This window comes from Phytophthora cinnamomi, assembly GCF_018691715.1.
Source record: "Phytophthora cinnamomi strain GKB4 chromosome Unknown Contig22, whole genome shotgun sequence".
Classification (NCBI taxonomy): Eukaryota; Oomycota; class Peronosporomycetes; order Peronosporales; family Peronosporaceae; genus Phytophthora; species Phytophthora cinnamomi.
The window spans coordinates 685,631-701,421 of NW_027150955.1; the positions used below are offsets into that span (position 1 = coordinate 685,631).

Here is a 15,791-nt window from a genome sequence, read left to right on the forward strand (position 1 = left end):
ACATATTCCGTCAAGTTCGCAGCCCTTTGTTCCGTTGAACGACATTCGAGAAGCTTCTGGTTGCGAGTCGCAACCAACTCGCGCGACCAGAGTTTGTGGCCTGGAGCGTGGATAGTTTCTAGACAGTTTCGTAGATGCATGGAGAGAACTTGAGGGCTTGCCTTCAAGAGATTGCAAAACGCCTAGTGCTGGCTTCCGTGTTCGTGTTCGTGAGCGAGTGACCAGCCTTGGTCTAGTTTGAACTAACTGTCGTGCTTGCGCTCTGACGCGATGCATATACTTTTACGGGTTCAACTGGACTCCCCTCCACCAGAAAACGATGCTGGGGCCAGCACGCGAACCCGTCGATTTGTTAAACTGCTCTATTATTTTTTCCGCTCCTGTACAGATCAGCGCCGTTCGTAACCTACCTTGCATATCCTACTGAGCAAACTCGGTGCATTTTCTTCGTAGCAGGAATGAAAACCTGGTAAGCATGACGTGCTCCGGTTACCGCGGAGGTAGCGATGCGGGCACCAAATATCGGCTCGACGCATCCGGTGGGACCAACTGCAGTGTCAAATGGCGACGAAAATCCACATCGCCTAGCAAACCGCAACACCCCCGCGTTTGGGAAGGTAGGCTCCCGTATCGGAAGTCGGAAGTTCCGATACATGCAAGCGTGCTTGGCGCGGCATTTAGTCGTGGCAGCGAGCAACACAGCGTAATTGCGAATAATTCAAAAGGGTACGAGGCATCCTGTTCGCGGTGAAGTCACACGCAGCCACTGTCGTTGCGTGTGCAGCTCGCTCGAGCATAATACACAACGTCGAAGCTGGAAAAACGCTGGAAAACGTCACATCCGCGGACGAGGACAAAACCATCGTCGAAGCCTAATGCAGTGAGGTTGGCTGCCAGGCCCAACGCATGGCTGTCACCTTGCTGCTAGGTCAACACTCGTGCTCCATGCAACGTCAGCAAGCCCAATGCACGCAGTTGCCGTGAATGGCAACGTGGGCCTCGCAACTTCAGCTTGGCAAAAACGTGTTGTCAACTTAGCAAGACGCACCCGCCTCTCCCTTGCATACAATTTCGCAGTCTGTCTCGCCCGTGTATACCTACTGAAGCACACTTGCGCGCGCCAGTGTTCAACACACGGCTGCGCGATGACGCCGAATTTCGAATAGACACGCTCGAGTAGAGCTCCTGGAATCTACCGACGTCAGCCGCCGTCACTACCGGATCGACCGCGACACCCGCAAGCCATGGCCGACTCCTCTTCTCCGTCGGCAGACGCGCAGTTCGCCAGGCGCATCCTCGTGACGGGCGGCGCCGGCTTCATCGGCTCGCACGTGGTCATCCACCTGGTCACGCGCTACCCGCAGTACTACATCGTGAACCTGGACTCGCTGGACTACTGCTCGTGCGTGGGCAACGTGCACTCGGCCATCTCGTCCTGCGGCAGCGAGCACGAGCTGCAGAGTCTGCAGACGCGCGGAGACAGCACCGAGGAGGACGAGGTGGAGCGCGAGCAGAGCGAGGAGGAGGAGGACGACGACGACGTCTGCGAGCGCCTGCGCGGCAGCTTCTGCGAGCCCGGGGACGAGTTCGTGAGCGACGAGTTCCTGGCCACGCTGCCGCAGAACTACAAGTTCATCCACGGCAGCGTCACGAGCGCGGACCTGGTGGGCTACGTGCTCAAGACGGAGCGCATCGACACCATCATGCACTTCGCGGCCCAGTCGCACGTGGACAACTCGTTCGGCAACTCGATCGAGTTCAGCAAGACCAACATCCTGGGCACGCACGTGCTGCTGGAAGCCGCGAGGCTGCACGGGATCAAGAGGTTCATCCACGTGAGCACGGACGAGGTGTACGGAGAAGGGAGACCCGACTCGGCTCCGATGACGGAAGATCATGTGCTCGAACCCACCAACCCGTACGCGGCCACGAAGGCTGGCGCCGAGTTCCTGGTCAAGAGCTTCCACCGCTCCTTCGGCCTCCCGACCATCATCACGAGGAGCAACAACGTGTACGGGCCGCACCAGTACCCCGAGAAGCTCATCCCCAAGTTTATCAACCAAATCCTGCGAGACCGACCGGTGACGATCCATGGCGACGGCATGCACACGCGCAACTACCTGTACATCTCCGACGTTGTGGCGGCGTTTGATCTCATCCTACACGAGGGAAAAGTGGGTGAAGTCTACAATATTGGTGGTGAGAACGAGCTCTCGAATAAGGAAGTGGCGATGGACCTGTTGGAAGTGATGAAGCCGCAACTCGTCGGAGCCGAAAAGGCCAAGATGATCACACACGTGCAAGACCGGCCCTTTAATGACCACCGATACACCATCGACGCCACCAAGATCCGGCGTTTGGGCTGGAAAGAAAAGGTTTTGTGGCGCGATGGCCTGCGCAAGACGGTCAAGTGGTTTTGTCGGTATGGCCACCGCTTCAACAACATCGACCACGCGCTCGAGGCCCACCCGATCAACTTTAAGAAGACGTACAAGATCAATCTGCCGTAGTAAGACACTAGTTTCCCATCTAGCGCAGCCGAGTGTAGCATATAACGCCCCCAGCGAAACAACACATCCAGATAAAGTAGAATCTGCACCGTCATTACAAAACTTGCTTTGTACTTGTACGCTTGACTCAACACAGTGAAAACAGGGTTCTGTCGCGCTGTTTTACGCTAGACGTCAAGTCTCAAGAGGGTGCTCAGGCACCGTGGCGCAATGGTGACTGCATTTGTCTTGAACCCTGTCAACCTGGTCTTCGTTGATGCCAAACTGTAGCAAGATACTCGAGGTATGGTGACTGTATTTCTCTTTAGTATATCGATCGGTTGGAGCTCGCGGTTCTCGCTACGAAGACGTTGCTATTGGCAACCGATCCTTCAACGCTACTTCTACCAAAACTTTACTGCTTGTGGGTTGGTCGTTCAGAAAAGCTTGCTCACGGCATCGCGCACGCTGGCATCGTCGGCCTCGTTGGCGAGGGTCACAGTCAGCTGCAGAGCACAAAGCAGCACAGGCACAAGTTAGCATCATCACCACTATGACGGTCTCACATCTCAACCATTTGATGTACGCACCAGAGGGTCGGCCTTCATCTCGCGCTCGATGGCGAAGCGCGCGTTGGCGTTGCGGGCCCAAGCACGACGAGCCACACCGTTGTTAACGTCCCAGCCCAGCATGCACGCGGCCTTCTCACGGGCGTCTTCCGAGCCGTCCAGCACCATGCCGAAGCCGCCGTTCATGACCTCACCCCAGCCAACACCACCACCGTTGTGCAGCGCGATCCAAGTGGCTCCACGAGCAGCGTCACCCAGCGCGTTCTGCACCGCCATATCGGCGCAGAAAGCAGAGCCGTCTGTCACGTTGGACGTCTCACGGAACGGGCTGTCCGTGCCGCTCACGTCGTGGTGGTCACGGCTGAGAACCACGGGCGCCGAAATCTCGCCGCTGGCAACAGCAGCGTTGAAGGCCATGGCGATCGTGCCACGACCCACGCGGTCGGCATACAGGATGCGGGCCTCCGATCCGACGACGAGCTTGTTCTCCTCGGCAGCCTCGATCCAGCGCAGGTTGTCACGCAGCTGAGCGGCCACGCGCTCAGGCACCTCCGGCTCAGCCAGCAGCTCGCGCAGCACACGCGCGGCAATGGCGTCCGTCTTCTTGAGGTCCTCGTGCTTGCCGGACGTGCACACCCAGCGGAAGGGGCCGAAACCGAGCGAGAAAATGTCGCCCATGATGTCCTGCACGTAGCTCGGGTACTTGAACGCCGTGGTGGACACGGCAGCCTCCTCGGGCTTGACACCGGGGCGCAGCACGTCAGCACCGGCACGCTGAGCCTCCAGCAGGAACGAGTTGCCGTAGTCCCAGAAGCGCATTCCTTTCGCAGTCAAGCGGTTGACAGCGATCGCGTGGCGGCGCAGAGATTCCTGGACCAGCTCCTGGAAGCGAGTGGGGTCCTCAGCCATGACACGCTGGGACTCCTCGAAGCTCAGCTGCACCGGGTAGTACCCGCCATTGAACGGGTTGTGCAGTGACGTTTGGTCCGAGCCCAGCTCGACCAGCAGCTCACCCGTGGCTTCCGCTTCATCAGCCAGACGCTCCCAGAGCGTGACGACATTGCCGTGGTAGGCCAGACTCACCACCTCGCCCTTGGCCTTGGCCTCGCGGATGCGAACCACACAAGCGTCCAGGTCGCTGACAACCTCGTCGACCCAGCCCTGCTCGTGGCGCTTCTTCACCGCGGACTCGTCGATTTCGGCCGTCACGGAGATCACTCCAGAGATCACGCCAGCCTTGGGCTGAGCGCCGCTCATGCCACCCAGACCGGAGGACACATACACCGTGCCGCGGGTGTTCTCACGCTGCAGATACTTGCGGCAGGCATTGAGCACCGTGATGGTCGTGCCGTGCACAATGCCCTGCGGGCCAATGTAGCAGTAGCTGCCGGCGGTCATCTGGCCGTACTGCGTGTTGCCCATGGCGTAGGCCTTGTCGTACTGCGCGCGCGTCGAGTAGTTGGGGATCATCAAGCCGTTGGTGACGACCATGCGCGGCGCCGCCGGGCGACTAGGGAAAAGCCCCATGGGGTGGCCCGAGTACATGACGAGCGTCTGCTGCTCCGTGAGCTCCGACAGGTAGCGCATGGCCAGCAGGTACTGCGCCCAGTTCTGGAAGACGCTGCCGTTGCCGCCGTAGGTGACGAGGTGGTTGGGGAACTGCGCCACTCGGCGGTCCAGGTTGTTCATGATCATGAGCATGATGCTGGCCGCCTGCTTGCACTTGGCGGGGTACTGCTCGATCGGGTACGCCTTCATCTCGTACTGCACGGGGCGGAAGCGGTGCATGTAGATGTGGCCCTCGTCCTTGAGCTCCTGCGCGAACTCGGGCGCCAGCTCGGCGTGGAACTTCTCCGGGAAGTACCGCAGCGCGTTCTGCACGGCCAGCACCAGCTCGTCCTTGGACAGGCCGTCGATGTTGCGGTGCGGCGCCTTGGGCACCGTCGGGTCCGGGTGGTTGCCCGGGTGCGCCGGCAGCTCGGCCGGGATGCCGACGCGCAGGATGCTCAGGTCCACGGACGGGGTCGAAGCCATGGTGCGGAGGTGTGCAGTGGGTCGCTTGCGAAGCGCGCGGTGGATTGAGGAATGACCAGCGGCAGCATTGGCGGCCAGCGATGCGTTGCACGTCAAGAGGCGTAGCCGATCTCAAGGACAAGTTGACGTTTGACGACTGTGTATGGCGATACTTGGATACTGTTGTTTATCAGCGATTGAAAGCAGGGTTAGCGAGATAGATTTGTTGTTTAAGTTGTTGGAATACCTGTTTACCTGTTACCATTGGTGGATGAAGCTATTTAGTTTATAGAGGTCAATTCTGCGTCTAATCAATAACCTGAAACAGTATGTAGTTAAATGGAGTGTGTGAAAACAACGCCGTCGTATACTGATATAATGTGATATAGTACATTGACTGGTATGTTAGAACATAGTAGACACGAACAATTAAAATACGCAATGTCTGTTACAACAAAGTATTTGTTAAGTGGGTGACGCGCGCCTCGTGTCCAAGTAGAGGAAGATGGGCAAAAGCGACTTCATTGCAACACCGAACACCGATTTTTGCCGCGGATGCAAGTACTCCGCATTTGCAGCTCCTGACGCAAAAAGTCCAATGGGTAGAGTGTATACGCGTATATTGTGATTGATAGGTCTTGTCGCTCTATAGAGCAACAGCCCTGCTTTCGCAGACAGTGGTTCTCGAACAATATTTCGTGTCGCGCGGTATGTCCTTGATGGCCACCGCCGCGCCGCAGCGTAGGGCAGATTTGCATTCCTTACATGTGTATGCGTTTAACTCAGGCGCAATATTGACGAAAGATCCCGCGACTTCATGCAAAACACATAAACGCTGGATGTGCTAGTCAGGTGTCGTTTGTAGTGTTCCTTCGTAACGACGCCCGCACCTTGGATATATACTATGCACATACTAAAGAGAATCGACTCGCTACAATGTCCTCGCATAGCCTTTGAGCGCGTGTTAGTTATCGCAGCGTGAAATTGCGCCCTAAATTTTGCGTTAGGCAGGACGTGCTTTGAATAGCAACTGCGCCAGATCCCGCGAGGACGAGGCGGAATGCCAGCGCGAGGCTCGTGTATTCAGCCGCGAGAAAATCGATACGGACCGCAGCAACAGTGCGCCAACACGAAGCAGTCATCGCCAGCAATAGCGCGCTGGGAATAGGTTGCGCGACGGCGATGTAGCCATGCTGCGCATAATCAACCCATGCCGCAGCTGCGCCAATCAGAAGCGTCCGACCACCAAAACGATTTTCGACCAATCATGCAGCGCCATCACTTCTTCAGCTTTCGCCATGGGATTGTTTCATTCTTCATTGGAGTGATCACTCCCGATTCGGCCACTGCAGACAGCTCAGCTTCTTCCTCGCCGCCATGACGGAGACCACGGACCTGCTGCCGCCTTCGCCGACCGCGACCGACGCGAAGGTTCCGGCTGACCCGGAGCCCGCCAAGCCGCCGGCGGGCGACCAGAGCGCCAAGCTCGTCATCCTGTCGGTGAACGACGTGTACGACATGACGCCGAACGAGCACGGGCACGGCGGCATCGCCGAGTTCGCCACGCTGCTGGAGCGCCAGAAGGCCGCGCTGCCCGAGGACGTGACGCTGCTCGTGACGCTGAACGGAGACTTCCTCTCGGGCTCGGAGATGGGCGAGCACTTCAAAGGGTGCGCTGGCTGTCAACTTGGCAATGCATTGTTGGTGCTGTGGGTGCTGGCTTGCACTAATTGTTGTTTTGTTGTGGTTATTGTAATAGCGCGCACATGATCGAGCTGATGAACCATTTGGGCATCGAGTACGTGGTGCTGGGCAACCACGAGTTCGACTTTGGCGCGGACGAACTCAAGGCGCGCATGCGCGACTCGACGGCGAAGTGGTTCGGGTCCAATGTGTTGAACGCTGCAACGGGGGCGCTGTTTGATGGCGTGGTGGATACGGAGCTCGTTACACTGAAAGATGGGTTGAAGCTCGGAGTTTTTGGCGTGTGCACCGAGGAGACGCCGACGCTGTCATTCCCTGGCGCCACCGTCAAGTTCGACGACGTGTTTTCTACTGCGCGTCGATGCGTGGATGAGTTGAAAGCTCAGGGAGCGGATTTCATCCTTGCACTTACACACTTGTCGATTTCACAGGACAAGAAGCTCGCCCGGAGTGTACCGGGCATCGACGTGATGCTTGGTGGCCACGACCACGAGCCCTTCACGATGTACGAGGGCAAGACGTTTATTCACAAGTCCGGACAGAATGCATTCTGGTTGGCCAAACTCGAGTTTGAACTATACCGATCGGCCGAGCACCCTGAACGCGGACTCGCGGTGTTACCGCAGTGGAGTATGATCGCGAACGCGCGCATGCCACCGCAGCCGGCCTGTCAGCAGATTCTCTTCAAATACATGCGCGAAATGGCGAGTGAAAATGACCCCGAACAGAACGAGCGGGTGTTGGCTACGTTGGCGACCACGTTGTCGACTCGGACTGCACTTCTGCGAGCAGGAGAGAGCAATGCTGGCAACTTGGTGGCGGACGCGCTGCGTAGCGAGCTGGCTGCTGACGTAGGCTTCATCAACGGAGGCTTCATCCGGGGAGACAAGGAGTACCCGGCCAAGTCAAACGTGACGGTGGGTATCCTCAAGCATGAGATGCCGTTCCCACGGCCTGCTGTGTTGGTGCGGATCAAGGGCAGCGACCTGCGTGACGCGCTGATCCAGCATCTGTACAAGTATCCGCAGCAGAGCGGCTCGCACCCGCACGTGTCTGGGCTGAAGCTGACCATCGACATGCAGTCCACCCCGCCCGCGATGACCAAAATGGTGAACGACAACGGCGAACCAGTAGACTTGGAGGCGGAGCTCCTTGTGGCCACATCCAAGTTCGTTGCTGGTGGTGGCGACGGCTGCTCCTCGTGGCTTAAGGGCGAGGTCCTGCGCGAGGCCGCGAAGATCCCCGAGGTCGTAGCCGACTTCATGATGAAGAAGAGGCTGCTGGCATATCCGGAGCAGGAAGGGCGAATCACGATCGTCGAGTGAATGTGGACACCGATTTTGACCACCAACTTACAAAAAGGACCACAGGGGACACGGACTGCAGCTGTCGCCTGAACTGAGACCTTCCGATATTATGACGATCAATAAAGTAGTTCGCTTGTAAGACCGCTCCGAGAGTGCAATCCCGCCCGCTCGAACGCTTTGCTGGCGGTGCCCAAAATGGACACGGCCTCGTGAGACCGGCGCGGGGAAGCTCGCCTATCCAGCAGGAGAAACCGAGCCTTCTGCCGACTGTAGGCAGTCTTCGCCTGCAATATTCAGCGAGAGCAATGCCCAGCTAACCGACCACGACAGCGACCACCACCACCATTAAACACTGTATGCACTTACAACAGTCGTTGCTGGCCAGCCATGCAACTGGTGGCGTTATGCTTCCAAACTGAAAATTCTGGCGCACTCAAGCCGGAGCCACTCGCCAACGTGGACTTGGGGTTGCCTGCCCCACGGTTTGGGAATCCATCCACAATCAGGCGGGGGTTCCACTTCAACGTGCGCCCCATCTTCACGGCGATCGACTTTGTCTCAAGGCAAGCGGTCTAGGCTAGACCGCTAGACACTAGCATGTCGACTGCGTCAAGTTGCCACCGCTCGCATTGCGTGCATGTCCAGTGGACATGGACATTGTCCATGCAAGCTCACGGCAAGTGTCCGTCGCCGCCGCCGGCTGCCGCGCTTTATAGAGGCACATCGCCCCAGCTGCTCGGCGGTCTGTCATCACTGCAGACTCTGCAGAGTCATCAGCCAGGTACCGTACATCTGAAATTCTAAGCGTCGTTGTGATTAGCACAATTCAGTACACCAAGAAGAAGTGAAATCTACGTTGAATATCAACTCCTATAACTAAATCTCTGCACGTGACGTTGTTACTGCGCAACAATTGGGAGCAGAAGCAGCAGTAGCAGCGTGTGGTTAAACCGCATGTTTCATCTCTAGACCAGCGCTTGTCACCTGTTTCCACATAGCAGTAAGGAGTCGCCGATTTCGAGAACCACCCAGTTTGTAAGCTACTGGAGGACTGTAGAAATCTAATAGCATTACCAAATTCGCATTCGAGGCTCGATAGGACAGAAAATACCCCAACCACTGGAGAGGGTAAGCCTTTCGTGGCGCGAGTCTTCCTTCCCTCTGTACTGTCTAATGGACCATTCACGCACATGTACTGATGACCCCTTCGCTATAGTACTGAATCGTGGTAACATTCAGCCGCGCCGACTGGCACATAATCTGACTCGCCCTAGCCCTGGCCGCACTTTCCGCCGAGAGACATTCGGTCCGAGCCTTGGGCAGCATTGGCAATCGCGCGGCGGATTCATTATCGCTCCCCCGCTCTCTCGCTTGGCGAAAGGCAAGCACCAAGCTCAAGCCCAAGCCTCGCCAGCCCCGACCGGGCCAGGCCTACTCGTGCGTGTAACCGACCACTTTGCTTTTCCTGCGTCCCCGGGGATCGCTCGTGCCTTGTGGCCAGCGCACCGGCCATTGAGGTGCGTCGCCGTCTGCTGGGGCGGAAAGCCACCAAGCCACTCACGCCCGCCTTCCGCACGTGCGTCTGTTCGATCGTGTGGCTTTGTCCGTTGCCTCCGCCAGGTTATACATACCTACAGCGCACAACGCCAAGAGCTTGAGCCAGTTCAAAGCCGGCAGCATGCGCGCATGGGCTCTCGCCGCGTTGGCGGCCAGCGCCGCGCTCGCATCGTGGACGCCCGTGGACGCCGCGGCCTGCGCCGAGATCTGCTACACCACCGAGCTCACGGGCTTCGGGCCGGGCGGCACCGCCGGCTGCAGCTGCAGCGGCTCGGGCGCCACCCGCACGGGCTCGGGCAGCTGCAGCTGCGGCCAGTGCTACGACGAGACCAACGGCGTCGTCATCGGCTACGCCATCAACAGCGACGGCACCTGCACGTACGGCACGGACTGCGGCGACTGCACGTACTCGTCGGACTCGTCCAACAGCACGTCCAACAGCACGTCGTCCACGTCGACGTCCACGACGACCAACAGCACCAGCAGCTCCACCAAGTCCACCACGTCGTCCAAGTCGACGACCGGCTCGGCCAGCTCGACCACCACCACGACAGGTAAAAAGAATCAGAGTGGGGTGTTAGGTGTCGTTCTCTCTGACCTTCGCTGTGCTTGTTGTTGTCCTGGCTGTGAATTATTCGTCGCTGGTGGTGTGTGCTTTTTATTTTGTTTTGCTTCGTGCTGTGGCGTCTGGCGTCGTTCGTTGCTGCTCTTCTCCTCTCCTCTCATCTCGGTAATGCTCTCGTCGCTGCTGTGGTGCTGGCTGGATGTATTGACGCTTACAGATGCACCCGCCACTACGTCTCCTGCTGCTACTTCAGGTACTTCGTCGAATTCAACCTCTGCTACTTCTTCCCCCACTGCAGACACGAACGGTACTTCGAACACCACCACCACTACTACGACCAGCAGCTCGAGCTCCAGTGACAACGCGGGCGATGCGGGAACGACCGCCACATGTGAGTGGATGCCGACAGGGTTGATATCGGGCAACGACATTTGTTTTACTGACGTTTTGGGCGGATTTATTGCGAGCAGCAAGCAGCAACGGCCTGAAGACGTGGCAGATCGCGCTGATTATTTGCTGCGGCGTGCTGGTCTTCACGGTCGCCGTCGTGTCGGTGCTTTCGTGCTACTGCAAGGCACGCAACCGCTTGTACGAGAATGAGGACGACCAGGCGGACGCCAGCTACTACCAGCAGCAGTACCCCCGCCAGCGCCAGGATGTCATGGGATCTGGTGTTCCTACCCCGACCCTGTTTTCGCAGGCGCCGACAAGTGCTCGCGGCCATGCGCGATCCGGCAGCTCCGGCAGCTTCTCGAGCGAGTACAAGCCCATGTACGCGAACCCGGCGAACAGCGGTAGCGCCGATAGGTTAGGAATTGGCCTCGCTCCCGTGCACATGCGCAACAGCTCCGGCGACCTGGCCGGTATGGCCGCAGGCAGCTACCCGAACGAGCGCATCCTGTCCGGCAGCTACTCGACAGACCGCCGGCCGAGCTCAAGCAACAGGTCAATAGGCCGTCGCCCGAGTCTGGAGCAGGGATACAGCACAGCACGCGACCGAGACTCGCTGGCTGTAGAATTGTAGGCGTGGTCATGTTTTTCAAGCGTTTAGAGACCGTCGCGCAGGCGGCAACAAGGGCGAGAGAGACCATCCAGAGAACAGGAGCATCAGGATCGCGGGGCGTGGAAGTGTCAGCAGCAGCGACTCGACGGTGAAGGCGTCGGCGGTAGCGTCGAACACGGCCCCGAGTCGCTGGCGTCCGCGCTCCACGCGCAGCAGCTCCACCAGTAGATTTATTCCAGGCCCAAGAAGCTGGACGAGACGCGGGCTGCCCCATGAGTAGGTAGGCAGCGCCTCCGCTTTCTTGGTAGCCGAGCGAGAGTAGCGAGAGAGTTGGTTGAATTATTACGTAAATGACGTTGACATCACAAGACCGGAGCGAGTGCTTGCTGCAGTTGCAAGCAGCGCAATGGTGTCGTAACTACTGAAGGCTGCAGGGGGGATCATAGTGCCATAGGCGGTAGAAGAGCTCTTCTCAAGGGCCAAGGCGCCGCGAGTCGACCGCAGCGTGGCGCTCCACGCACGCATGGAGCCCAGCCAACCGCGGGACTACATGCAGCGCCAGCCCGTTCAAAAGTATCTGCGTCATCTCGTTCGAATCATCTCCGCCACCACCAACCACAGCTTAAACCTCGAATGGCTTGAGCGCAGCGATTCGTAGTAACGCAGATTTCGGGGTAGTATAGTATAGCGATATCACAATTCATGTTATAATATAATCTGTTAAATACGTCATGACACAGAACTACATAGAAATCATTATATTGGTAAGTATTAATAATTTAGTTGTATTACTATCGTACCAATTCTAGTTTCGTCTATAGCTACTATTTATGACACTCTCAGTGCGATTATCGATTACTACTTGCAATTTGTTGATTTCATAATATAACACTAATATATATTGCCGTTACTACGAACCCCTGCTAGCGGATTAAAAAACGGTACCCAATATTAATATATTTTTTGGGCGGCAGACACCATGGGCAGCTCCGGCAAGCGGCGGCGCGCGCGCGACTCGGACGAGGCCAGCGACGAGGAGCAGACGCAGCAGACGCAGCGCACCGTGGTCGTGGACGCGGATGAAGCGGCCGAGCGCCGCGCGACGCCGCCCGGGCGCAAGCGCAAGGGCTTCCTGGAGCTCTCGCAGCTGACGGAGAAGGACCGGCGCCACGTGCGCTACCAGGAGCGCGAGCTGCTGCAGAGCATCAAGGAGAACGCGTCGGACCTGGCCACGCTCTCGAGCGCCACGTTCGCCGCGCACACGCAGGAGCTGGACGTCATGTACGACCGCGTGTGCTACCCGCGCGAGGCCAACCTGGACGCCAGCAACCTGGACGAGCTCAACGCGGCCGTGGCCAAGCAGTCGCAGGCGCTCGGGGCCAGCGACCTCACCAAGTTCGACGCGCTGGAGCTGCTGCGCGCGTCGCAGGAGGCCTGCGCGGCGGAGTCGCAGGCCGGCCGCTTCGACTGGACGGCGCTGGGCGCCGCCGCCGGCGCCTGCTTCCGCTCCGTGCCCGAGATCAGCTTCCTCTTCGGCCTCATGGACACGGAGGTGCTGCGCAAGGAGCGCAAGAAGGCGCGCCGCGCGCAGGAGGACGTCCACGCGCAGGAGGCAAGGCCCTCCGAGTACACCAACAAGAAGGACCGCAAGGACGCGCAGGCGCGCCGCCTCGAGGTGCTGCAGTCCACGCTGAGCGCGCGCGAGCGCCGTCAGCCGCTGTTCGACGTGGTGGTCAACCCCAAGAGCTTCACGCAGGTGCGTGGTTGTGGTGGTGATGTTGCTGGGTGTGGAGTAGGGAGAACTAATTGGTGGGGGCTGTGTAGACGGTGGAGAACCTCTTCGACACGTCGTTCCTGGTGCGGAACAGCTCGGCTGAAATCGGGATCGACGAGGACACGGGGCTCCCGTACATCTGTAAGTTGGAGATCTGCGGTGGATGTCGCTGGCGATGCGCTGCTAAGTGTGATGAAATATGGCAGATAACCACGAGGGCGAAGAGGACAAGAACCTGCCGGTGTCGACACAGAGCATCATCAGCATCACGCCTGCCCAGTGGGAGCAGATCGCTCAGCAAACTGGGCGTGACGAGCCTCTGCTCGGCCATCGCTCGTAGCTACCGGGCGGTGCTAGTACGTCTAGCATGGGGGTATTGGTATTTTCTTAATTGCGACGCTTTTTTTCTGTTATCAAGGCGGAAGTGTCAAGTGCAAGCTCATCCAGCTTACTTCAAAACGAGGGGTGTATTTTCGCGTTCTAACAAATGCAGAACAACGTCATGATGTGCAATGTGTAGATCTGGGCGCCGTGCTGGCTAAGGACAAAGTCGCTTACTTGCAGCTGTTGTGCACAGAAGTCTGGGTCGCCGTCGTCGTTGTCGTCGATGTCGCTTCTTGTCCGCTGCTCGACGGTGCGTCGGTGACAGTCGATTCTTCATCAGCTGTGGTGGTTGGAACGGAAGCGCTCGGGGTCAAGGCCAAGGCATCCTTGCCGCTCGGAAGACTGGCTGCGGTGTCTTCCTCAGTCGAACCGGTGGTACTTGCGCTGCTCGCGACCAGGGTCAAGGTGTCCTTGCCGCTAGACACATTACCAGCAGTGTAACTCTCGGTCGAGCCAGTGGAGCTGGAGGTGCTCGGGGTCAGCATCAGAGCGTCCTTGCCGCTCGGCAGGTTAGCAACGCCTTGCTCAGTCGTGGCCTTCTTGCTGGTGTACGTCTCCGTGGCATCGGTAGTGCCGAACTTGCCACCCTTGCCCTTGCTCGGAATGGGCGCAGCAGTTCCGGCAGACCCCGCCTCAGACGCGCTACGAGCTTCGTCGGAACCCTCGCCGTAAGTTGATCCAGCCGATGCGTCTTCGTTGGTTCCGTTTCCGTAGTTCGAGGCGGCACTGGCATCCTCGGTACTTCCCGACGTGGTTGAGCCGCTAGTTGAAGCACTTGCCGAAGTACTTGCTGACGCACTGGTGGATGCACTGGTGGACGCTGACGCGCTCGTGGACGAACTGGTGGAAGCTGACGCGCTGGTGGACGCGCTGGTGGACGTTGACACACTGGTTGAAGCACTGGCCGCAGCGCTTGCTGACTTGCTTGTGGATGCGCTGGCCGAAGCACTAGCTGACCCACTCTCCGACCCATTGGTAGCACCACACGACAAGGAAAGCTCAAGCAGCTCCAGCACGTTGGCGTAGCTCAAGCCAGTGCTTGTGACAGCGTCTGAAGCGGGCTTGGCCGTCGGAAACCACAGGAAGTCTGGGTGGTCTTCCTTCGAGCCGTCCACCCACTCGCCACCGATGACGGTGTAATTGCCATCCAGCTCGAGCAGGTACTCGTAGTCATCGGAGACCGTGTACGAGTCCACCTTTCCAGTCGAGACAAGCGGGCCATCGGCGTAGGCTTCGACGATCCAGCTGAACTTGGTTTTGACGTATGCAAGGTACTTCATAGCCGAGTTGAACGGGTACGTACTCTTGCCGAAGTACTTGAGCGAGGCCTCGCTAGCGTCCACGAGCTCCATCGTCTCCACATCATACGATCGGACAGGTTGGTTCCACACCTGGGAGCCTGAAACGACATCGACGATGAACGCTTGCTTGTGCTTGCCCATGATGTTGCTGATGGCGATGTGGAAAAACCCGGCGCCCAGATCACGACGTGAGTCGCTCTTGTAGCGTCCATAGGAGTCCACGTTGGCTGGTGTGTCGGGACCGTTGAAACGTGCGCCGGTGAAGACCGTCTTGAGGGAAGTACCGTCGTAGACGTCCGTCAGCAGAGCCTTGATATCCATGGCGTGGAAGGTTTGGCCGTTCTTGACGACGTCGCACTTGGGCTCCGATTCGAGGATGGAGGCAGGTGTCCAAGCGTGGCAGATACCATACCACGTCGGTATGCAGTAGCCGGTGGAAGCCCCCTTGCGCTTGGCGCACACACTGCCGTCGTTGAGGGACGTACAGTCTCCGTCTGCAGAGCACGCGGTGCTCGTCTTGCGCGAGTCGATGCCGGTCTTCGCCGAGATCTTGTTCGTGAAGTCGGTGGGGTCGAGACCGTAGGCTTTAGCGTACTTCTCGCTGGCGCTGTCCTCGCCCGATTTCCAAATGACGTTGATGCTGTCTTGGTACGTAGGCCAGTAGCTGCCTGGCCACGGAATCGTTGCTGCCGATGCTGACGAGAACTCGTTCTTCAGGGTCGTGAAGTCCAGCTCCAGGCTCTCGCCCAAGAAGCTCTCCAAGTCCGAGACGTCCGAGTTGGCCGCATCTTCCAAGCGACGCAATGACTTGTGACTAGCGCTGCCTGCGTCGTCCACCTTGCACTGTTCACTGTCGGGGACTTGCACCTCACAAGTTTCGTCCACAGGTCCAGCACGCTGCGGGTCGCAACCCTCCTTGTTCGTGTCAGTCACTGGGTTGCAGCTGATCGGCGCTGCTTGAGTTTGCGCGAGCAAGGCGGCAGCAATCACGGCTCCGAGTGCAACGGAGCGGAAAATCTTCACCATACTCGAGAATGGGCCAGTCGATGTCTCGGTAGGCAGGCGTCTACGGTAGCTCCACTGTTGGGAGTGGAAGGTAACTTTCCAACGAGTTGGAAAATTGGG

The 15,791-nt window shown here is 58.4% G+C and overlaps 6 protein-coding genes across 7 annotated transcripts; 4 read left to right on the top strand and 2 right to left on the bottom strand.

Moving 5' to 3' along the window:
• Positions 1–1,244: 1,244 nt before the first annotated feature.
• IUM83_12121 (dTDP-glucose 4,6-dehydratase) lies at positions 1,245–2,510 on the top strand (the record flags this gene model as incomplete). The annotated part of the gene is made up of 1 exon (XM_067936724.1): positions 1,245–2,510. One exon carries the CDS (start codon positions 1,245–1,247, stop codon positions 2,508–2,510), a length of 1,266 nt encoding a protein of 421 aa, XP_067795084.1.
• Positions 2,511–2,926: 416 nt separating this feature from the next.
• IUM83_12122 (urocanate hydratase) lies at positions 2,927–5,092 on the bottom strand (the record flags this gene model as incomplete). Its single annotated transcript, XM_067936725.1, has 2 exons — positions 2,927–2,995; positions 3,080–5,092. 2 exons carry the CDS (start codon positions 5,090–5,092, stop codon positions 2,927–2,929), a joined length of 2,082 nt encoding a protein of 693 aa, XP_067795083.1.
• A 1,356-nt stretch (positions 5,093–6,448) lies between these two features.
• IUM83_12123 (putative calcineurin-like phosphoesterase) lies at positions 6,449–8,100 on the top strand (the record flags this gene model as incomplete). The annotated part of the gene is made up of 2 exons (XM_067936726.1): positions 6,449–6,741; positions 6,831–8,100. 2 exons carry the CDS (start codon positions 6,449–6,451, stop codon positions 8,098–8,100), a joined length of 1,563 nt encoding a protein of 520 aa, XP_067795054.1.
• A 1,297-nt stretch (positions 8,101–9,397) lies between these two features.
• On the top strand, positions 9,398–11,228 carry IUM83_12124 (Concanavalin A-like lectin/glucanase, subgroup; the record flags this gene model as incomplete). Its single annotated transcript, XM_067936727.1, has 4 exons — positions 9,398–9,519; positions 9,703–10,193; positions 10,503–10,595; positions 10,675–11,228. 4 exons carry the CDS (start codon positions 9,398–9,400, stop codon positions 11,226–11,228), a joined length of 1,260 nt encoding a protein of 419 aa, XP_067795053.1.
• A 958-nt stretch (positions 11,229–12,186) lies between these two features.
• IUM83_12125 (non-structural maintenance of chromosomes element 4) lies at positions 12,187–13,321 on the top strand (the record flags this gene model as incomplete). The annotated part of the gene is made up of 3 exons (XM_067936728.1): positions 12,187–12,963; positions 13,032–13,122; positions 13,188–13,321. 3 exons carry the CDS (start codon positions 12,187–12,189, stop codon positions 13,319–13,321), a joined length of 1,002 nt encoding a protein of 333 aa, XP_067795003.1.
• Positions 13,322–13,535: 214 nt separating this feature from the next.
• IUM83_12126 (elicitor-like transglutaminase) lies at positions 13,536–15,692 on the bottom strand (the record flags this gene model as incomplete). Of its 2 annotated transcripts, none has more annotated exons than XM_067936730.1 (1): positions 13,536–15,692. In XM_067936730.1, one exon carries the CDS (start codon positions 15,690–15,692, stop codon positions 13,536–13,538), a length of 2,157 nt encoding a protein of 718 aa, XP_067795001.1. The 2 variants fall into 2 exon arrangements, with proteins under 2 accessions (XP_067795001.1, XP_067795002.1); XM_067936729.1 differs by having other exon boundaries at positions 13,536–14,987.
• Between the last annotated feature and the right edge of the window lie 99 nt (positions 15,693–15,791).